Source organism: Peromyscus californicus, unplaced genomic scaffold (genome assembly GCF_007827085.1).
Source record: "Peromyscus californicus insignis strain IS unplaced genomic scaffold, ASM782708v3 Scaffold_8__1_contigs__length_139910024, whole genome shotgun sequence".
Classification (NCBI taxonomy): domain Eukaryota; kingdom Metazoa; phylum Chordata; class Mammalia; order Rodentia; family Cricetidae; genus Peromyscus; species Peromyscus californicus.
In genome coordinates, this window is record NW_026294606.1 from 133976006 (window position 1) to 133997278 (window position 21273).

Sequence of the window (21273 nt, forward strand, 5' to 3'; positions counted from 1 at the left end):
GATCCTCCTGGCTCTGCCTCCCCAGTGCTGGGATTAAAGGCATGAGCCACCACTGCCTGGCCCAGTGAGGAGTTTTAAGCAGAGTAAAAATGGAGCACCTTAAGGCAGATGTTAGTGTGCTTTGAACTAAAAATACAAATGTAAACAATCATGTGCATTTAAATAATTTCCTGTAGGTTTTATTTCATGAAGAAAAGTTACCCTTCACAATGCATAATGTGTCAGCAGAATGAGAACTCAGTGCTTACTCATACCTGTCTGAACAATTATTAATTTTTACGTCTACAGGGAAGTAGCTCATCCCTGCACAGAGCTCTGAGTCACGTGAGATGAGCAGGGCTGGTTGTGAGTTCTACAGCACTCTGAGGAAGGCTACCCCCCACCCCCATGCAGACCATGAGCTTTAGTGTTTGAATCACATGGGCAAATGGATGATTTGTTTCTGCTCCCAAGTCCTTCAGAAGAAAATATAACCTCTCAAAACACCAAAGAGCCACAAATGTAAGAGGTAGGGATGAACAAAAGTGGAAGAAGGCTTTTTGAAAGCTGGAAACGAGGCACTGACAGACACACCTGGATCCCATCAGAACGTGGCTTTTCTGGCTTTTTCCCCCAAGAGAATTTTTTTTCACAGTTTATCATCAGGATGGTAAGAGTTTATTCAAGACCAACTCGAGACTTTGAGCAGCTCAGCTTATTCTCTGCAGACTGTATCTTTTATCAGTGTAAGACGGCTAACATGGATCATTTCCCCTGTCTTAGGTCCTGATATTCTGGGCAGAAAACACAAAAATCTAAGATGTAGGTGTTGGAATTCCTGGCCACTTCCCCAGCTACATGACCGCACATGCACAGTTCAGTAGCCAAGCAAGGGGCCTTATGTCCTATGTAAGCCGTGTGATTGCGTAACTTGCGCTCAGCATGATCACGCAATCTGTACATATGTGTGGCGTAGCTCTGTCAGCCCATATACGCATGTGCAGGGAATACATAAAAAGCAGGTCCCAGACTCCTCCCCCTTCCCCTCACCCTCCTCCATGCACATGTCTTCCACAGGCCTGATCACATTCTCTTCTGTCCCCTCCTTCTCCTAATAAAACTCTTATAGTGGGTTTTCTCTTACCTTGTGGCTTTTCTCGAAAGGGATATTGTGCCGCTGAATAAAATCAACATTGATGCGGAGACGAAGCAGGCTCTCCTAGCGCTCTGCGCCCGGAACCTGTGCCAAGGTTTTGCTCCGTCTATGACTGCCTGCTTTTTTCATTTGCCAGGCTGCCGGACCACTCCGCACAATATTGGCTGCTCAGATTGGTGAGTTTTCCCTTTCCAATCCCTCACCATTTCCCACACTGCAGCCTGAGATATATTTCTCTGTTGGACCCCCAGGGGGTCCTTGGGCTATGTACACCATGACTCATTCTCTCTTGATGAAGCATTGAATGCTGTCGGACCCCCCCCTCCGGGGGTGTGGGTGTGGGTGTGGGTGGGGGTGGGGGGTGGGGGTGGGCCCTCCAGGTTCACACACCCTGGCCCTTATTCTCCGGCTTGACAAAGCATTGAATGATTTGTGCCGATTCACAGATCCTTCCCTAACCTCAGGGATGCCCGAGACTGGGGTCTTGGATCCCGTTTGTTATTTTAGTTTTTCATTTTCTTCTCTTGGCTGCAGTCATGGGACATAAAGGTTTCCTCCTCTTGGTCCCACTCCTCCTCTGAAAAATACCTTAAATATCCCTGGGATACCATAAATATGGCCATGCAATGGCTGCTTGGACCCCAATATTCCATGGGAATTATCTAACTTCTGCCAGAGAATGGGCCAATGAAAAGAGTTACCTTATCCCCACGCTTTTACCTAAGCTCTGAACCCTCCCTTTCTGAGTCTTTCTCTCCTGCCCATGTGCAACCTGAACCTGAGGAGTCTCTGACTCCAAAGAACCTCCACCTATCTGACCTCCATTCTGCTCTCTGGTATCAGGCGGGCCATTCTAACTGCCCGACTCTGGCTCCCACATTCACTCTTACTGTCACCGTTCCCAGCTGCCCTGAGACGCACAGACAGGTCTGGAAGCAGGCTAAGATGCACGCAAGTGAGTTTCCGATCAGGACCCATATTGGGATTACAATAACCTGGTTATTACAATAATCACCTGACTCTCCAGCTACAGACCACTTCATAACTTGCCTCCTGGCGGGTCTTCTTGAGGCTTCCCTCAAACCAGTAAATATAAAAGCTAAAAAACATAATTCAAGATACGGAATAAAATCTGTCTTATGTCTACCAGAGCTTCCTGACATCAGGGCTAACTTAAGCCCTGGAGAGAGGGCCCCTCACCCCATAGGCAGAAGTCTCAGCTGTGGCATTTAAGGTACCAAGGGAGAGATGAGAAAGCCCATGAACAGAATTGCCAAATGCTGGCACATGCTATTTGAGCGGCTGCCTGAAGACTTCCAGGTCCCTGTTTTAAGTGTGGTAGAAAAGGCCATTGGGCTTGTGCGTGTCCTGCCCCACTTGGGCCATCAATTGAGCCTTGTCTGAAGTGCCACTGAGAGGGACATTGGTCAGCTGACTGCCCCCATGCACCTCATGGCACGGGGAAATCAAACAAAGACCTCCAGCAGACCTCCTAGGCTTGGCCATGGGCTCACAGGGAACCCAGGATAGCCATTGCAGCATGAGGCGATCCGTTTCCAATTTTGGACACTGAGCCACTTACTCAGTTCTGAGGGAGTTTTGGAGTCCCATATCTCCTCGTTTTCCTATTTTCAGGATAGGGGACAGCCTTACCTATCTCATCAGACCCCATCACTTAATTGTATTTTCAGGGGCATCCCTCTTACACACACATTTTTAGTGGTGCCAACCTGCCCTGTGCCCCTAATGGGAAGATATTTTTTTTTAGCTAAGGTAGGAGCTTTCATTTCATTTGCTCCCCATATTTGCCTCACCCTAGACCTGTCAGAAGTGCCTCTTCTCCTCCTCATGCACAGTGACACAGACAGGGCCCTGCTCTCTCTCGTTTTAGAGGACATCACCCCACAAGCTCTTCCTTCTTGGTTCCCTCTCCTAATTAACTACTCAGCTAATTGTCACAGGACCACCATAGAGCTGGAGTCCAAGGACCATCAAGTATACCCAGGCAGTAAGGAACAGTCACAGTCCAGAGGTATTTACACCCCCAGACTCAAAAGGGTCTGGGCTCTGCAAAAACAGACTTTAATATAACAGTCTATTACTGTTAAATGCCCTCAGCAATTGATCACCTGTGTCTCCTAGATGCTAAACATGTGCCTTAAAATAATCTGTCTCAGATAAGGCTTATCTCAGGTAAAAATTAAGAGCATGTTCCAAATATCTGCCCCCCACTAACACTAACCAATACAGCAGAGTACTAAAACATTACAATATCATGGTCACCAGCTCAAGATTTTAAATTTCCCATGGCTGCTTCTTAATATGTTTAAAAATTCTTCCGAGCTCCATAGAATCCACCTGGACAGGTCAGCGAGCTCCGGGGGCAGCTTGAATCCACCTGGATAGCACCTTGTCAGATAATTCCCAAAGCAGCAGATGACAATCCACTACCCCAGAACACCTGGCTACCTCAGAAGCCCCCCTTCCCTATCCCTCAAGAGTTAACCATGTCCACCGAGTCAGCTGGAAGCAGTTTTAGGAGACACAGCGCCCCCATCTCTGTTCACCCACCTTTTTTTATAATAAGCAAAGAGTCTGGAATGTTGGAATTCCTGGCTACTTCTCCAGCTACATGACCGCACATGTGCTGTTCAGTAGCCAAGCAAGGGGCCTTGTGTCCTATGTAATCCGAGCACCGCGTGATCACGTAATTTGCATGCAGCATGATCACGCAATCTATGCGCATGCGTGGCGTAGCTCTGTAAGCCCATATGTGCAAGTCAGGGGAATGCATAAAAACCGGTCACGGACTCCTCCCCTATCTTCTCCTCCCATCCCACCCCCATGCACATGTCTTCCACAGGCCTGATCACATTGTCTTCTGTCCCTTCCTTCTCCTAATGAAACTCTTATAGTGGGTTTTGTCGTACTTCATGGCTTTTCTCATATGGTAACAGTGCTGCTTAATAAATAACATTGCGCTGCCGCATTAAAGCCAACAGTAGGTAGCTCCAAGCTGTGGAATGAACTCTCAAGGATCTAACAATGAGCTAAAAAACTTTGGTATTCAGGGTGGGCAAGATGGCTCAATGGGTAAAGGTGCTTGCCACCAAGCTTGATGACCTGAGCTTCATGCCTAGAGTCTAATGAAGTTAACATCCAATGCTGACCCTTACATTAGCCTAGTTGTTTATAATAAAATAACTTAATTATTCATAAGAAAAGTAGTATGAAGAAACATTGTTATAAAATATTTTCCTAATTCAAGATTATAAAAATAACATTAGCTACGATCAGTAAAGTACATCATATATCCCAGTTTCTCTACGGTTGCTCTCATCTGCATGCCGTGTGACTGGATAGTATTAAAAGGCATAAGTTGATTTCACATGCCTTACTCCTTATTTAAATTATTCCTTACAATTGGTCGGTACATAGTGTGGTCTCTAAGATGACTGGGAAGTGCCAGCTCAAGGATGGTGAATTATTGGTGGGACAGATCACCCCCACTGGTGTATGCTTCCCTTAAACAGTACCAGTATGATTGACAGGAGAGTACACCCAACTTCCAATGTAGTAACAAATGAACGAAAACAAAATTACCAAGCAAGTTCAAGTCACCAACACGTGAACAAACCTTTCCAACAGAAATACCTTCGCTACCATGGATGATACAAAATCTAAACACCAAAGCCTTACCCAGAATCGGGTCATATTTGATTTGAGTTCTACTCTCCTTCCAGGACAGCAGGCAGTTGAGGCTGTCCATGTCTGCAGACTCTATGTAGTTCTTCATCATCAGCATCATCTGGTGGGCTCTCGCTATCCCGAAGTGAACTTTGGTTTCATCCATCAGCTCCGTTTTCATGAGCTCCACTGTGGTACGGAAAGCTTGCTGGAAGTACTCGGAAGCCTTGCTGTACTGCCCCTAGTGAGCAAGAGAGAACACTTTTTTATTTCTTACCTCACCCATTTCACAGATTTGCTCATCTCACCTCGGCACACCCATTTTTGAAGAGAAAGAGCTGGCAAGCTGGCTTTTCATCAGAAGGCTGTCTTCGGCGAGCAGTGGTCACTTGATGGTCAGAATCTTGAAATTAATTTGGTTAGAAAGCTACATCTGTGGCTGAAACACATGAAGTGCACAGCAGCAGGAGGAAGCTGGGGGAAAGTGAGCTGGTTGCCACGATTTCAGCACAATGTTACTAATTATGGCATTGTATGTGTCCAGTGAAATGTATTCAGCTGTCTCTTGTTTTTATTTGTAGCAGGAGGGCATTGAATGCCATGTCAGTGGTGACAGCTGACACGGGCAGCTCTCTGCTGATGCGGGCCACTGCCTCTCTCCTGACGGACCTGCACCGCTTGGCTAAGATCATGGGAGAATCGAGATTTAAAACATGACTGTAATGTGGCTAGAACAAGAGAAGGTGGGAGGGGTTGAGGAGGGCATATGACTTCAGCCCCTGGCCTCTACATGCGTGTGTACCCACACAGCTGTGCCCGCTACATGTGAACACTCATACACACACAGAGAAAAATAGATAGAGATATTTAAAACATGGTTGAACACTCCTTTCAAAAGAAACTTTCACAGGAGAGTTTTTTTTTTTTTTTTGCAGTAAAATTTTAATCCCTATTCCCATACTTTGTGAAAGAATGGGCATTCAAACCCCATGGATACATCTTCAGGCCACACACCAGCGCAGAGGGGATGAGCCTCAATCCACAGCCCTCTGTGCAGTGGGGCAGGCAGATGAGCGGTCACACTGATTGACAGCGGGATGTGATGAGCGGTCACACTGATTGACAGCGGGATGTGATGAGCGGTCACACTGATTGACAGCGGGATGTGATGAGTGGTCACACTGATTGACAGCGGGATGTGATGAGCGGTCACACTGATTGACAGCGGGATGTGATGAGCGGTTACTCTCATATGCATCACGTGTAACACTGTATGTCCTGTGTCCATAGGGCAGTCTATATACACTTCCTATTCAAACTATTCCTTCAACCAAATTTGCTGATTGATGTGAAGCTCCTTTATATTATATACCTAATAATTATTATTTGTTGCTGTAAGCAATTCATTCTTTTATCATAAAACAAAATTTCTAATGAGGAAAGATGATTTGATTAAAACCATGTGAAAGGTGGTATCTATGTTCCAATCATATATGACTGAGAACCATGAGAAATACAAAGGATGATGGAAATACAGATTTTCCTGACAGATACCAATGAGAAAGGACAAACTCCACAAAAAAGTGCAATTTGGCCAAGAATAGCCTTTTTGAAAAAACAGAAATTGAAGCGTCTAATTGCTGCTGTTACGTTTCTGAGCCTAAGGTTGTTCATTGATTTAGGTTGAGAGTTTGAATCTGGCAAATCAAGGGCTATAAATAAATGGGCACACATTTAAACGTCCAGCATTATTTAAAGACGTGGTAAAATGAACTCGTGCATTTATCTGCTCAGTCCTGGGGCAGCCACTATGTGTGGGGTTGCATGACACCAGTGACACCCAGCAGCAAGGGCAGGAGGGGCAGGTGCTCACTTTAGAGGGGACAGTAATGCCTGAAATGGTGACTGGGCCTTATTTAACCCAAGTGCTTTTTCTCCCTGGGACAGGACTACCCTTAGGTAGCTGTCCTCCCTTCAGACTGACAACTGTCTCTCATGAACCAATGAAAAGGTCTCTAAAACACTGCCAACTAAACGCAATCAATACCCATTCTTTTCAGATGCTATCATTTGTTTAAAAAGTACCTTTGGGGAGTGAGTTTTCCTTAGTGTCTATCGTGTTTCCACATTCTTCATTCTTACAAAAGCTTACTATGTAAATGTAATCGCCTCTAAAATTCTGTATAACTTTCTAAAGTACATCTTTGTTTTCAAGTCATCTCTGTTATAAATTTCTAATGATTCTAGAAATCACTTCTGACAATCTTAAATAGGAACTTGAGGTTGCGCAGCAAATTATACGTACATTAGTCCATCCACGAGAAGGCAACCCCAACCAGTGCTCTGCAGTCCCTGGCAGTTCCAAGATAAGAGCTCAGTGACATCATAGACCTGAAACAGAGCTTGTAACAGAATTTTCATGCCTGTTCTGTTTCTTACAGATCCAATAAGCAAAGTCAAAATAAATGAGTGTTTTCTAAAGGTAAGTCATTCTCTGTGTGTATGTGTCTCTGTGTGTGAGTGTGGGTTTGCACGTGCCATGGCACACTTGTGGAAGTCAGAGGACAACTTTCAGGAATCAATTTTCTTCTTCCACCATGGGTTTGGGGGATCGAACCCACGTCATCAGGCTGTGCGGCAAGTGCTTTGACCCACTGAGACATCTCATTGCCCCTTTTCTGTTATTTTAACATGAGAAGTACCATTCTTTTAACTGTGATTATTGTTTTATCTTATTAAGAATGGGAAATCTCATAAAGGGACTTGATTATCTCCCCTAAAACATCCTCATTTGGACACTTTATAGTAATTATATATTTTCAATTAACATTCTATCAAAAGATCATATCTAGAGAGTGGCATGGGAGGTCCATTCTCCCAGATTTTATAATAAAAGTTTAACTACAATAAAGACTATTTTTAAGATGCACTAATTTAAATAATAAAAGCACTACCATAATCACAGAATATGCCAATTTCAGTGTTTTTCAAAATAACAGTTTTGCCTTGTAACTTCTGTCTCACAGTGTTATATTTTGAAACTTATTACTAACAATACCATTAAAATAAGTGGCCTGAGCAGTACAGAGGCAGAAAGGATGAGATGTGGTAGCTGGTAGCGAGCTCTCCTGCTTGCTGTCTATTGATATGATTAAACACCATGACCAAAAACAACTTGGGGAGGAAAGCATTTATTTATCCCTATAGCTTGCAGTCTATCATGAAGGAAAGCCAGGATGGGAACTCCAGGCAGGAACTGAAGCAGAGGACAGGAAAGAACTCTATTTACAGGCCTGTTGCTCATGTCTCACTTAGCCTGCCCCGGGGTAGCACTGCCCACAGACAGCTGGGATCCCCCATACCAATCACACAGATGCTGTGGGATGTCTTTCTGTATGTTTTGAATATATGTTGTTCCCATTGGTTAATAAATAAGCTACTTTGGCCTATGGCAAGGCAGCTTAGAGGCAGGCGGGAAATCCATGGAGAGAGACAGGAAAGAGAAAGGTGGAGTCTGAAGAGATGCCAGAACTGCCAGGAGAAGCAAGACATGAAAGTACCAGTAAGTGATGGTCACATGGCAACTTACAGATTAATAGAAATGGGTTAAGGTATAAGAGCTAGCTAGTGAGAAGCCTGAGCCATAGGCTGTATAGTTGGTAATTAATATAAGCCCCTGTGGGTTTACTTGGGACCAAAGATTGCAGGATGCAGGTGAGAGAGATTCGTCCTAAAGGGTGGGCCAGGCAGGACCAGAGGAACCTTCTGACTGCACACAGATTCACCTACATGCCAGTCTGATGGAGGCAATTAAGGTTCCCTCTTCCCCGAGAGCCCTAGCTGTGTCAAACTGACAAAAACCATAGTTAGCACAAGTGTCTTACAGGTACAGGACTGATGAGTGGTGGCAGCATTTGATTTGTTTTTAAGGATTCAGGACAAGTTTTCCAAGTGATATGATACTTTAGGAAAATGAAAGTGTGGGATTTCAGAAGTGAGAGAATGCTTTCTCAAGTGGTCTGAAAATGGTTCCCAAATCCGCGCAGTGGACTGACGCAGTTCTGCTTCCCCGTCACAGCAGGCGTGTTTCTTAGACAGGGCAATAAAACATGAACTGCAGACGGGGTCTGGGCTCTCACAGAAGTTACATTCTAGCCAGACAGAACAATAGCAAGAAAGCAGGGCAGGCAAGAAAACCACACAGTAAACACAACACAGACTGTTAAAATACAGTGGTGATGACGCTTCCTAGTGATCACTTTCGTTTGGGCCACCAAGAGTGGCAGAACATGGAACTGTACAGAGTTCCAAATGGCAAGAATGTGAAATGGCCAGCAATGTGACATTGAGACCGGAGAACATGCCACAGAGAGCCTTCTAGCTGAGGCACACTTGCTCAGTCAGGACTAGCTTGGAATGTGTGAGGAACTATCAAGAAGTCTCCTTGGCTGTGGTAGAGTTGGTGAAGGAGAGTACAGGGAGCACTGAGGTCAGAAGTCAGGTAGGGCCAATCATAATTCAGTACAGGGCATGAATATAACTTATGTCTTCTGCCACAGACGGGCTTATTGTAGAGGGTATGCTTGGGAGGGGTGAAAATGGCTGGCGGACTTTTGGCTTGAACAACTTGATGGATAGGTAGGTTAATGTAGTGCTTATTTTTATGTTATGTTTTGATGTGTCTGTGGGGCATTTACCCACCAACCCCATAGTTCCCCAGAGTTTTCTTGAGTGTGAGCAGCAGGAAATATTAGATAGAAGGATTTATTGCGGAGAATCTTGCAGAGATAAACAGATAGAAAATAAAGGATAACCTCGAGAGGGCCTGGAACCTTTTCCAACGGCCCGACTGTCTCTGCCCCAGGGTTTTTATAGAGATGCCAAGGGGTGGAGCAAAAGACCTCCTCCCCCAGCACAGCCAAGTGCAGACCATCTCAGACACCTGCACTCAGGCCTGTGGTCCAATCATCCTCTATGCGGACCTGCTGGGTAAAGCCATGAGGAACCCGAGAACGGGCTCCCACTTGTGTCTACTATGAATCCTGGTGCAGGTGCAAAGTGAGCAGCAGCTGGATGCTCAAGGCTGTAGAAGCTAAGGAGGGAGGAGGATTTGGTGATGTGAATTTGGCAGAGAAGTAGAATTTAAGAGAGAGATGAATTGGCTTAGCAGTAATAGTTTATGTCTAAAGAGATCTGGGTGAGTATGTCAAACAGCCAGAAGGCTGAGTCTGGGCTTGAGGAGGGAGGAGCTTGATCTATTAAGGAGCAAAGAGTGATTATGAACTCAGTATACAATAGGAACTCTATCAGGCACTCCATGCTTATCTTACAATGCCCAATCCAGCCATGTACAGTGGCCTAGGTCTATAAAGTCAGCACATGGGAGATTAAGACAGGAGGGTTGCAAGTGTGAGGCTAGCCTGGGCTTCATTAAGAATTTCCAGCCAGAAAAAGAAAAAAAAAAAAGAAAAGAAAAAATAGAAGGAAGGCTAATTTTCTAAATTATTTTTAAGTGTGTGTGTGTGTGTGTGTGTGTGTGTGTGTGTGTGTGTGTGTGTGTGTGTGTGCACGTGAGTGCAGATGCCAGAGGCACTGGGTCTCCCTGGATTTGGAGTTACAGGTGTTTGCTAGCTGCCTTAAGGAACCTAACATGTCCTCTGGAGGAGCAGTATGTACTCAGCCACTAAGCCATCTCTCCACCCTTAATACACCCCTTCTTATATTCTTCTGAATACTCTGGTTGCTCAAAGCTTGTGTCAATACTATAGTAAACATTTAATCATTTATTGTTTTAATGTTTGTGTGCAAATTGTAAATTTTAAGACACTTCAAATATAATAACTTATACTAACATTTTAAGTACTGTTTTCTACTAGATGTCTTAAATATGCAGAAAATCATGTATAGGGCTGGTGAGACGGCATCACAGGTATAGGCGCTTTTGAGTTTTGAGTTTTCTTGTTACTGACATCTGGAAGGTGAGGGAACTGAGCAGAGAACTAACTTGCCCAATGTCTTAATTAATTAGCAGCTGAGCACAGTTCAAACCAAGCGGACAAAACCCAGGCTAGTTACTCTCTGCCTGGCTTTGACCTCCTTCCAGGAAGGGGTCAGTTCCTACCTGCGCAAATAACTCATGGAATTGTTCAGCTGGGTAACTTTTATGGCAGCACTTAATATAAACAGGAATTGTCCTCAGCCACTGAAGAGCAGAGGTGGCAAGTTACTTGTTGTCAACGTTTTCTTAGGAAGGGATTTTGCAGAACTTAGGGAAATAGCAACCACTACTCAGTTCTAATCAATCTCCTTCGTTATACCTACTGCCTTTCAAATTGCACTGAGAAGTAATGACAGGACAATTCAGGTTAGGCTGAGCCACTGTCAGCAGACGCTTTTAAATGATGACAGGGTGAAGAAAGGTAATGCACAAAGATTAAATGTCGCTTTAACAGTTTGAGAAACAAATCAAGCTTTGTTTTGAAGTGTGTGTGGTTATAAAATCATGTACTCAATGTTTCATTATTTGTCATTAAGACTATTTACTACTGGACCCATCAAAGTATTGGAATCAACTTGTATATTTGAACCATCTGTTTGTCTGTCTGTCTTCACTGGTGATTTGAATGAGAATGCCCCAGCATTGGCTCTGGCATTTGAACACTTAGTTCGTAGCTGGTGGTGCTGTTTAGGGAGGCTTAGGAGGCGTGGCCTTGCTGGAGGAAGTACATTACCATGGGAAGGTACTGAGTGTTCAGACTTACACAGTTCTCAGTTTGCTCCCTGCTTCCTGCTTTTGGTTTGATGAATGAGCTCTCAACTTTCTGATCTAGTCACCTCACATGCTTGCAGCCATGCCTCCCTACTATCCATGGCAATGGACTCATAGCCCTGTGGAACCAAAACCTCTAATAAGCCGTTCCTTCTGTGAGCTGCCTTGGTCATAGTGTTTTATCACAGCAATAGAAAAGTAACTAACATAGTGTCTGTCTGTCTGTCTGTCTGTCTATCTGTCTGTCTGTCTCTATGAATAAAACATATATATAAAGATGGAATGAATGTCCAGAATCCTCCAAATTTTATAATGAGGCTAAATTGGTAAAAATTAACTTTTAGTAGTTGACACAGTCTTTGTACATTAAACTGTTCAAGAATCAAACACCAGAGAATAAATCACACTAGTGACATTAAAAAACACTTGGCAAAACTTGAGAAAATGAAAGCCTGAAGTTAGTACTAGTGTTTCTCTCTCTTTCCGTATCTTTCTGTCATGAGGGAAACGGAGGACACTTGGCACTCCTGTCGTATGGAATATCAGTGTTTGGTGTACTGTTTGGTAGGATGGGAAAGCCATAGCTTCGTGTGCTTGGTTGTGTTTCTGAAGAGCCGTCCTTTCAAAGGACCAGTCCGTGTCTTTCGATCCAGTGTGTCAATCCAGCTATTGTGGGGAGCAGTCCCCTCTTTGACTGCAAGCTTTTCTAGGGCAAGTCTTGGCATCTCTGCCACCGCCACTTTATCTGGAAAAATAAAATCCCGCTGTGGGGATCCGCAGAGCAGAAGTGGTCCAGGAGGTGGGGGCAGCAGAGGAGGCACAGGAGAGGAGGGTCCGGGGTGGACATGGGAGGCAGAAAGAGGAGGAACAGTGGGAGACGGAGGGAACAGAGCCAAGGTGAGGGCAAGGGTGGGGCCTGGAGGGAGGAGGCAGGAAAGCAGGGGAGAGGTGAAGGGGGCAGAGTGGGAAACCAAGGGAACAGCAGACCTTAGGACTCTGACCCTTCCCCAGGGTCTCCAAAGCACTCTGGGCAAGGGAAGAAATGGCGTTATGGTCAGCACACTGACTAATTCTGGTGTCTTTGTGCTGTGCAAAACCCACTCTAAATTTCCTTTCAGAGTCACTCTTGGGATGGTGGGTTCTTCTCCGGGGAAGGGCAAAGGAACCAGAGGAGCAACAGGAAGCTGAGAGAAATGAGAGGACATGACTTCTTGCAGGATTTTCCCAGAGCAGAAACAAAACAAAACATTACTTTCACTCATTTGTACTAATTTCCAACTCATTTTCTTAAAAAAAAAAATGTTGTAGTGGCTAAGAGTGCGGGTTGGACTGTTACAACTGCTTTGAATCTAGGAGACTCGAAGTGAGTCAAACTCTTGGAGGGTCTGGAAGACAGAATTGTTTAGTGGTGGAGCATAATCGTAGCAAAACTAGTCCTGTTTCCCCTGCCAGACACAGCAATATTTCAAGGTGCTGCCCTCACTAATTCAGTTCCTTTTCTCCTCAGTATTTACTCTGTGTGTGTGGTGCATGTTTGTGTTCGTATGGATTGTGTACCTGCTCATGTGTGTATACATGCATGTGTATGTGCAGATGTATGGAGGCCAGAGGCCAACGACTAGTCTCTCCCTGGACCACTTTCTACATTGTATTTTTGAGACAGGATCTCTCTCACTGAGCCTGGGGCTCACTGATTTGGCTAGGATGGCCCCCAGTGAGCTCCACTGGTCCTGCCCTCCATTACTGGGGTTATAGTCATGTGTGACACACTGTTTTTGAACACAGGTGCTGGGGATCTGAAATCAGGTCCCTTTGCTTGCAAAAAAGATACTTTAATGATGTGGTCATTTCCCCAGCCCACCAGTATTTATTTACCGTGTGTGTGTGTGTGTGTGTGTGTGTGTGTGTGTGTGTGTGTGTGTGTGTATGTGCATTTATGTGTATCACCTGCATAGGCCAGAAGATGGCGTCAGATGCCCTGGAGCTGGAGTTATAGGTAGTTGTGAGCAGCCTGATGTGTGTGCTGGGAAGCAAACCTCTTCTGCAAGAGGAGCAAGGACTCTTACTCATCAAGTCATCTCTCCGGCCCCCCAGTGCTGATTTTTTAAAAATTAGCTTTGTAGCTGGTGTATAAAATATCGAGTTCCATTATGACACTTTCACACATATACACCGCTGAGCCCTGTTTATGATTACTGCCCCCCCCTGCCGCCCTCTTTTCCCACCCTCTCAGGGTTCTTCCTTCACAGCCGTCCTTCTGCTTTCTTGTTGCTTAATTTAATCCTTACAATAACCCTGTGAGACGAGAAAATCAAAGCACCTAGAAGTGTAAATAACTTGTCCCAGGTCCCAGATCTTATGAGTGAGGGAGCTGGGCTTGTCACCCAAGCAGTGGGTTTCCACAGTAGTGCTTTTAATCACTGAGCACTCAGATTAACACAGAGTGCATGAACACAGTTGGAGAATATAATTACCCTAAAAAATGATGGATCTGATTCATGATCAAAACAGCAATTATAACCGGAGAAACAGGCTTCTTCCATACAATTTCTAAAGGAGACCCTGGGCAACTGAAGGTAATAAAATTGGTATTACAACTGATGCATTTACTAATCATGGCTCCTGGGATGCTGTGAAAACCCCACTCTAAATTCCCTTTGGAATCATTCTTAGAGTTTTTGTTTCTTCGCCTGGTGGGGCTTAATAAAGAGCATCCCAACTGGATTAAAAAGAAATAAGAATTTGGACCAAGAGAGGAATGTCAGAGTAAGCTGATAAGGGCCAACGGTTATCACAAAGTGCCTTTGAATGGAAATCTTTTCATTGTTCCTCACATTCAGTCACTTGGAATACTGAATGGCCGTGGTCACTGCTGGTGGGGCCTGTACACCACCAGATGAGTGGGAAAGAGGTATTCCTAGTTCTGCACCTTGTCTGTGCTCCATCCTGTGGTCTCAGCCCTTTTCCACACTGACTCGTGAGAGAGCAAGCATAAAATGAGAACAGACTTCCAACTTTGCAAGCTTTTCCACAAACAGGGGGCACACAACTCACTCTTTCATTGTGGATGTCGCCAAGCATTGTGGAGGCTCGTATCACATCGAGGCTCTGGAAGTTGTTTCTTGCGATTTTCACAACCTTTTCTAGGTACTTAATTGCTTCTGTCATCTCGCCTTGGCTGGAATGAAATGGGAAACCGTTATTGTAAATCACAGCGTTGTGAAAAGAAGGAATTTTGTGTCTGCTGTAAAAAGTGGGAGTGTTGGTCAGATAGTTAGATTTACAACACACAGTGCATTTGCAGACACATGCTCAGGATGTTAGACTTACAACACACAGTGCGTTTGCAGACACGGCTCATCTCTGTCAGAGAATACAATGAGTTAAAACTCAAAACTTCTTAAGTCATTCTTTTTAATTCTATACACCGTTTCCACCCCATCCTCTCCTTACTACAACTTCTCTCATGTCCCCTCCACTCCCTCCCAAAATTCATAACCTCTTCTTCTTTCATATCACTTTACACACACACATGCACACGCATATGCACACGCACACACACGCTCGCATGTGCACACACATGGCCCTACTGAGTCCATTTAATGTTGCTCATATCTGTATTTTTTAGGGATGATCACTTAGGATTGGATAACCTATCTGGGTGCTTGTCTCTGGAGAAGACTGAATCCCCCTTTCTCAGCCAATAATTGCTTGTAGCTCCTTATTAGAGCTATGAGATTTCTATGAGGTTTCTCCCATCCACAGCAGCATGTCAACTGGGGTTACCATTCTTCAGATCATTCTCAGGTAATTCTAGTTGAGACACCAAGGGTGCAGCTTCCCTGTCATGTATTGAGGACACGACCTCACTGTAGACATTCTGGGCCTCTGGCTCTGGCAGCCTTCCCACCCCCTCTTCTGAGATGCTACCTGAGCCTTTGGTGCAGATGTGTTGAAAGCTCAGACTTGTAAAGCCTCATGAATTGTTGGTGTGGATGGAAAATGGTCCTACTGCTTTAGAAAACAAATAATTCTTCAAAGTCTGTAACACAGAGTAAATGTGAGGTCCTGAAATTTGACTGAAAGATATTCAACCAATAGAAACAATCACATCTTCACACAAAAACCCATACATTATTGTCAGAGCAGCCTTATGAATAACAGCCAAAGAGTAGACACTATTGATATGTTGATCAGTTCATGAGTGACTCAGAATGCATTATGTCCATACAATGGAATATTACTTTGCCATAAAAATGAAGTACTGCTGGGCAGTGGTGGCACACGCCTTTAATCTCAGCATGTGGGAGGTAGACACAGGTGGATCTCTGTGCGTTTTTAGGCCAGCCTGGTCTACAGAGCGAGTTCCAGAACAGACTCCAAAGCTATACAGAAAAACTCTATTTCAAAAAACTAACTAACTAACTAACTAACTAACTAACTAACTAAATAAATAAATAAATAAATAAATAAATGAAGTGCTGATACCAGATAAAGACAAAACTTGAAAATAGTAAGTGAAAAGTAGACAGGAAGACAATATATTGTGTATTCATTTTCTATTGTGTGAAGAACAGCCACATCAACAAAGACAGAAATGACACTAGGAACTGCTAGAGGCTGAGAGAGGGGGATGAAGGGTGATTAATGGTCCATACAGGATTTCTTTCAGGGATAATGGAAAGTTCCTGAAATCAGAAGGTAGTCATGGCTACACAATTCTGTGAGAGTATTAAAACCACTGACTTGTGGAATTTAAAAGGAGAATTTGTATATAATTTTATTTTAAAGTATATAAAAAGTGAAAATGCTAGATGGGCAGTTCACTCCTTTAATCCCAGAACTTGGGAGGATCTGAGTTTGAGGCTAGCCTGGTCTATGCAGTAAGTTATAGGCCAGTCAATGTTACATAGTGAGTGAGTGTGTGCGTGAGTGAGTGAGTGAGTGAGTGAGTGAGCGAGCGAGCCAGTCAGCACCCCCCACCTCTCTCACACACACACACAAACACACAAGTGAATACTGTTCTTGTAAGTGTCTCTCAACAGCAAAATTGCAGGTCTCAATAAAGTCACACATATACATTCTAGCAAAATGCTCAAAGAAACATTCACTTTCCAGCAGAGTACACAGCATGTACTGGTCACTTAGACACATTTGAAGGAAGGCGCGGCTCAAAGGTGGATAGGAGAAAGACGTGGTGCACAGGAGGGAGTCTCAGCCATGTGGATGTTTGGAGTTCACAACTCATTTCAGTAACATTGGGGACTTCATGAGAAGGAGCACAGCTCAGCTGGAAGGGCATATGCCTGGTGAGCACAAGTCCTGGGTTTCATCCCCAGCACCACATGAACCGTTTCATCCTAGTACTTGGGAGGTAGAGATGCTGGCATTAGAAGGCCATCCTTGTGAGTTACAGGCCAACTTGAGATACATGAAACCATGTCTCAAACAAACAAGCAAGAGGTGCAAATTAGGAGAGATCGATTACGGACTCTTAACAACTTTCAAAGATTATTTGGAGACATTTCCCATCTATGAACTATTGCTGGGGTAAAAAACAATGAACTGAGTAATTTGTTCAAAACCTTAGAAGGTGACAAGGACTTAAATCATCCAAGAGAATTATCACCTGAAGCTGAGAAAGAACTGGCCTTGGTAGAAAAGAAAGTACAGGAAGGACACGTGGATCGTGTTGATCCAAAGCTGGATTGCACTTTTTTTAAAAACCCTCTAGGTAGTCTCCTACAGGAATTTTAATGCAGAGGGAAGATATTATATTGGAATGGATATTTCTACCAAATAAACAGAGTAAAAAATTAAAAACTTATGTGGAAAAGATCTCTGACTTGATTTTAAAAGGACAATTGAGACTTTGTCAATTAGCAGGAATAGACCCAGCAGAAATTGTCATACCTTTAACTAAGGAGAACATTAAAAAATTATGAGCAGAAAGTGAGCTTTGGCAAAGAGCTTGCAGTAATTTTTGGGGAGAGAGTAACAGCAAATATCCAAAAAGCGATAGAATTGAACTTACAAAGACAGCTGATTGGATTTTGCCTTGCATTGTATGGAAAACACCCATATCTGGAGCGCGTACATTTTATACAGATGCAAACAAATAAGGCAGGTTACAAATCAGAAAATTTAAGTAAAGTGGTTCAAAGTCCTTATAATTCTATTCAAAAATCGGAATTATATGCTATTTTGTTGGTATTAATGGATTTTTCAGAACCTCTCAACATAGTTACCGACTCTCAGTATGCTGAAAGAGTGGCATTACATATTGAGACTGCAGAATTTATCCCTGATGAGTCAGAATTAACTTCACTGTTTATTCAGTTACAAGATACAATCAGGAAAAGGAGTCATCCTTTATATATAACTCACATCAGATCCCATACTGCTCTGCCAGGTCCTCTAGCACAAGGTAATGATAATGATGAGATTGATAAATTATTGATAGGAAATGTGCTGGAGGCTTCAGAATTTCATAAAAAACATCATGTCAATAGTAAAGGTTTAAAAAAGGATTTTTCCATAACCTGGCAACAAGCCAAGGAAATTGTAAGGAAATGTCCAATTTGGAAAATTGAAATATGTACACCATACTATTGATACTTATTCAGGATTTCAATGGGCAACTGCTTTGAGTTCTGAAAAACTTTAATCACTCATTTGCTAGAAGTTATTGGCCATCATGGGTATACCTGCACAAATTAAAACTGACAATGCTCCAGCATATGTCTCTGTTAAAATGAAACAGTTTTTTGCTTATTACAATATAAAGCATATTACAGATATACCACATAATCCTACAGGCTAAGTAGTTATAGAAAGATCAAACAGAACTCCAAAGGATATGCTAAATAAACAGAAAGGGGTAACAAAAACCCCCAGAAATCAATTGCATAGTGCTCTATTAACTTTGAATTTTCTCAATGCTAATGAGAAAGGAACAACAGCTGCAGAGAGACATTGGATATTAGAAAAAACTACAGAATTAAATCAGCCTATATGCATTAAGGGTGTGCTGACCTCAGAATGGAAACCGGGGTATGTGTTACGTTGGGGACGAGATTTTGCTTTTGTTTCTACAGGAGAAGATAAGCTGTGGATGCCATCAAAATTGATAAAGGTTTGATTTGAACAAGAGAGACCTCTTAATTAGAAGAAGTGATAATTCATCAACCAGTATGACCATCCAAAATTTAATCTAGCTTATACCATTAACACATGGCATTTCATTTAATCAGATATAACTTGCCAAAAAGGAACCTCCCTAATCTTAGTCTTGGGGAAAGGTTTTTGTTTTTGTCTGTTAGGGAGAATGAAGGCTAAGGAATCTGAAGAACACTGGACAAATGAGACATTTGAAGAAAAAGGACAAATCATCTAGAAAAAATGTCCCAAGAAAAAGAGGAAATTTGCCTATTGGTATATCACATATAAAATTTCATAAGTCTTCCTAAATGTTTGTTTCTGCTCTTCTCTACAGACACTTAACACAAATGGTTCTTTTGTAGTCCCAGTACAATTAAAAATTAAACCTGGCTTTGGAGTTGGAGAATGGCTCTCTCCTTCTTTAAACTCAAGCATGTTGTTAGGAAAGGAAAATGTAAACTCTCTGTATCATGCCAGAAGAAAGAGCTATCTTCTAATATGGGACAGAAGAAAACAAAAGAAAAATTAAGGGACTATTCTATTGCTACTAATCTCAATTCCTTGATTCTATTTTGATTCTTTAAACTTTTCTTGAAGTATGAATTTTATATCAAAATTTATAAGATTAATATATATTTTAAACTTTTGTTATGATATTAATGGTCATATAGAATACTAACTAATTCTAGAAAAAGTCTTCAATTAGCTGCCTATACATGTTTTTGTGATTGAGTCTCTATCAGTTTTCTGCAGGAAATCACAACCAGGCCTAACATCAAATTTGAAGTCTCCAAAAAGATGATGGGGCCCCACAACAATGATTCCACATGGACAATAATAATACCACATCACCCATGGATCAGCTTTGGACTACAAACTGCTCAGAACAATTTCGAATTGGCTAGCTGAGATGATCCAGTTTCACAGACTACTTGAACAAGGACTTGAGATAAGCCCTGAACTTTGGCATTATGCAGAGACTGGACAACAAATGATATAGCCACCTTTCCTAGAACTTGACAATTAACCCCCAATTTTTCTTTTCAGAATAAAGATGCCTTTGCCCACAACCAGCAGGAAGCAATTTTAAGAACACAATGCCCACATTCCCAAAGAGATAGTGTGGGCAGGTGGTTTTTGGTCTTTCAATGAGGTTTGGATTTGGGATAATTTTCATTGTTTAGGAGGGTTGGTTACAAGTTGTTGTTAATGGTTAGGAAAAGGGCTAAGCAAAGGAGATTAGATTTAAGGTTCTCGTAAAAAAAAAAAAAAAGATGTATAGAAATGATAGATGGTAGATTATTGAATCTACTCTGAAAAGTAAAGAGAAGATATAGATATGATATAGATAAAAAGAATTGCCGGGCGGTGGTGGCGCACGCCTTTAATCCCAGCACTCGGGAGGCAGAGCCAGGCGGATCGCTGTGAGTTCGAGGCCAGCCTGGGCTACCAAGTGAGTTCCAGGAAAGGCGCAAAGCTACACAGAGAAACCCTGTCTCGAAAAACCAAAAAAAAAAAAAAAAAAAAAAAGAATCTACTTTTAAAAGACAATTACTAGTTTTAAATACTTTACATTGGATTGGATTTTTGTATATTGTATACAAATTATATATATTGAGATTGTTGAAAATGTTATATGTATATTTCTAATCTTGTTCAAGATATTGTACTTGAACAGTTCATTTAACAATGTAATGCAATTTGCTAATCCTTGAGTGTTATTATTACCAACTATTAGGCTATAAAGAAATGAAAGTAGTTACACATTACAATCGAACTTGTAGTTATATTAGGTATGTTTTTGAGGTTGAGCAGATATATTTTAGATAGACAGGTCTTCTTTTTTTTTTTTTTTTTTTTGGTTTTTCAAGACAGGGTTTCCCTGTGTAGCTTTTCACCTTTCCTGGAACTCACTTGGTAGCCCAGGCTGGCCTCGAACTCACAGAGATCCGCCTGACTCTGCCTCCCGAGTGCTGGGATTAAAGGCGTGCGCCACCACCGCCCGGCGTGGTCTTCTTAAAACCTTTCAGAGATCTGTAGATTATGGCATTTAAAATGTTTTAATAACTTAGAAATTTTTTCTTTCTTTCTTTCTTTTAATGACTATGAGACATGTTGGCTCCTGGCACCAATCTACTTCAGAGAAAATATGGGCATTGAAGAAATTGCATATGGAGTTAACTTTCATTGTGGCAAAAGTTAGCCACTGGACAACAAAGTGTCCTCAAATTGACTGCTGACAAACAGGACAAAAATGGACAGATAGGACACGAAACAAAGGACTACTGATTCTTGCCAAGACAAGTGTGGTGTGGCTTTAGCAACAGGCATCCTATGAGGTCAGGACAATATGGCACCATCCCTGAAGTGGCCTTTGCAATCCGGAAAAGGTACAGTGCCCCTTTCTTCAAAGGCAGCTGAACAGGCAGTGGGCCGATGGCTTCTGATGTGCAATGGAACAGCAGCTGAAACAGTTATTCTTTAAAGAGTAACTAGGCTAACAGAGTCTAACCTCTCAATG

At 42.7% G+C, this 21273-nt stretch overlaps 1 protein-coding gene and 1 long non-coding RNA gene across 4 annotated transcripts in view; one reads left to right on the plus strand and one right to left on the minus strand.

Annotated features, from left to right (window-relative positions):
• Positions 1-21273, minus strand: part of Ttc29 (tetratricopeptide repeat domain 29) — a 201434-nt gene that overhangs the window by 56743 nt on the left and 123418 nt on the right. For both annotated transcript variants that reach the window (XM_052728777.1, XM_052728779.1), the window contains 2 exons: positions 14646-14769; positions 4835-5063 (listed from right to left, as the gene is read on the minus strand). In XM_052728777.1, coding sequence (XP_052584737.1) covers positions 4835-5063; positions 14646-14769 — 353 coding nt within the window. The remainder of the gene's footprint in view (positions 1-4834; positions 5064-14645; positions 14770-21273) is intronic.
• Positions 1000-20040, plus strand: LOC128104029 (uncharacterized). 2 transcript variants are annotated; one of them, XR_008215844.1, is made up of 4 exons: positions 1000-1311; positions 4879-6093; positions 7264-7304; positions 19496-20040. It is a non-coding gene; the product is annotated as an uncharacterized LOC128104029 (long non-coding RNA). The 2 variants fall into 2 exon arrangements; XR_008215845.1 differs by lacking the exon at positions 4879-6093.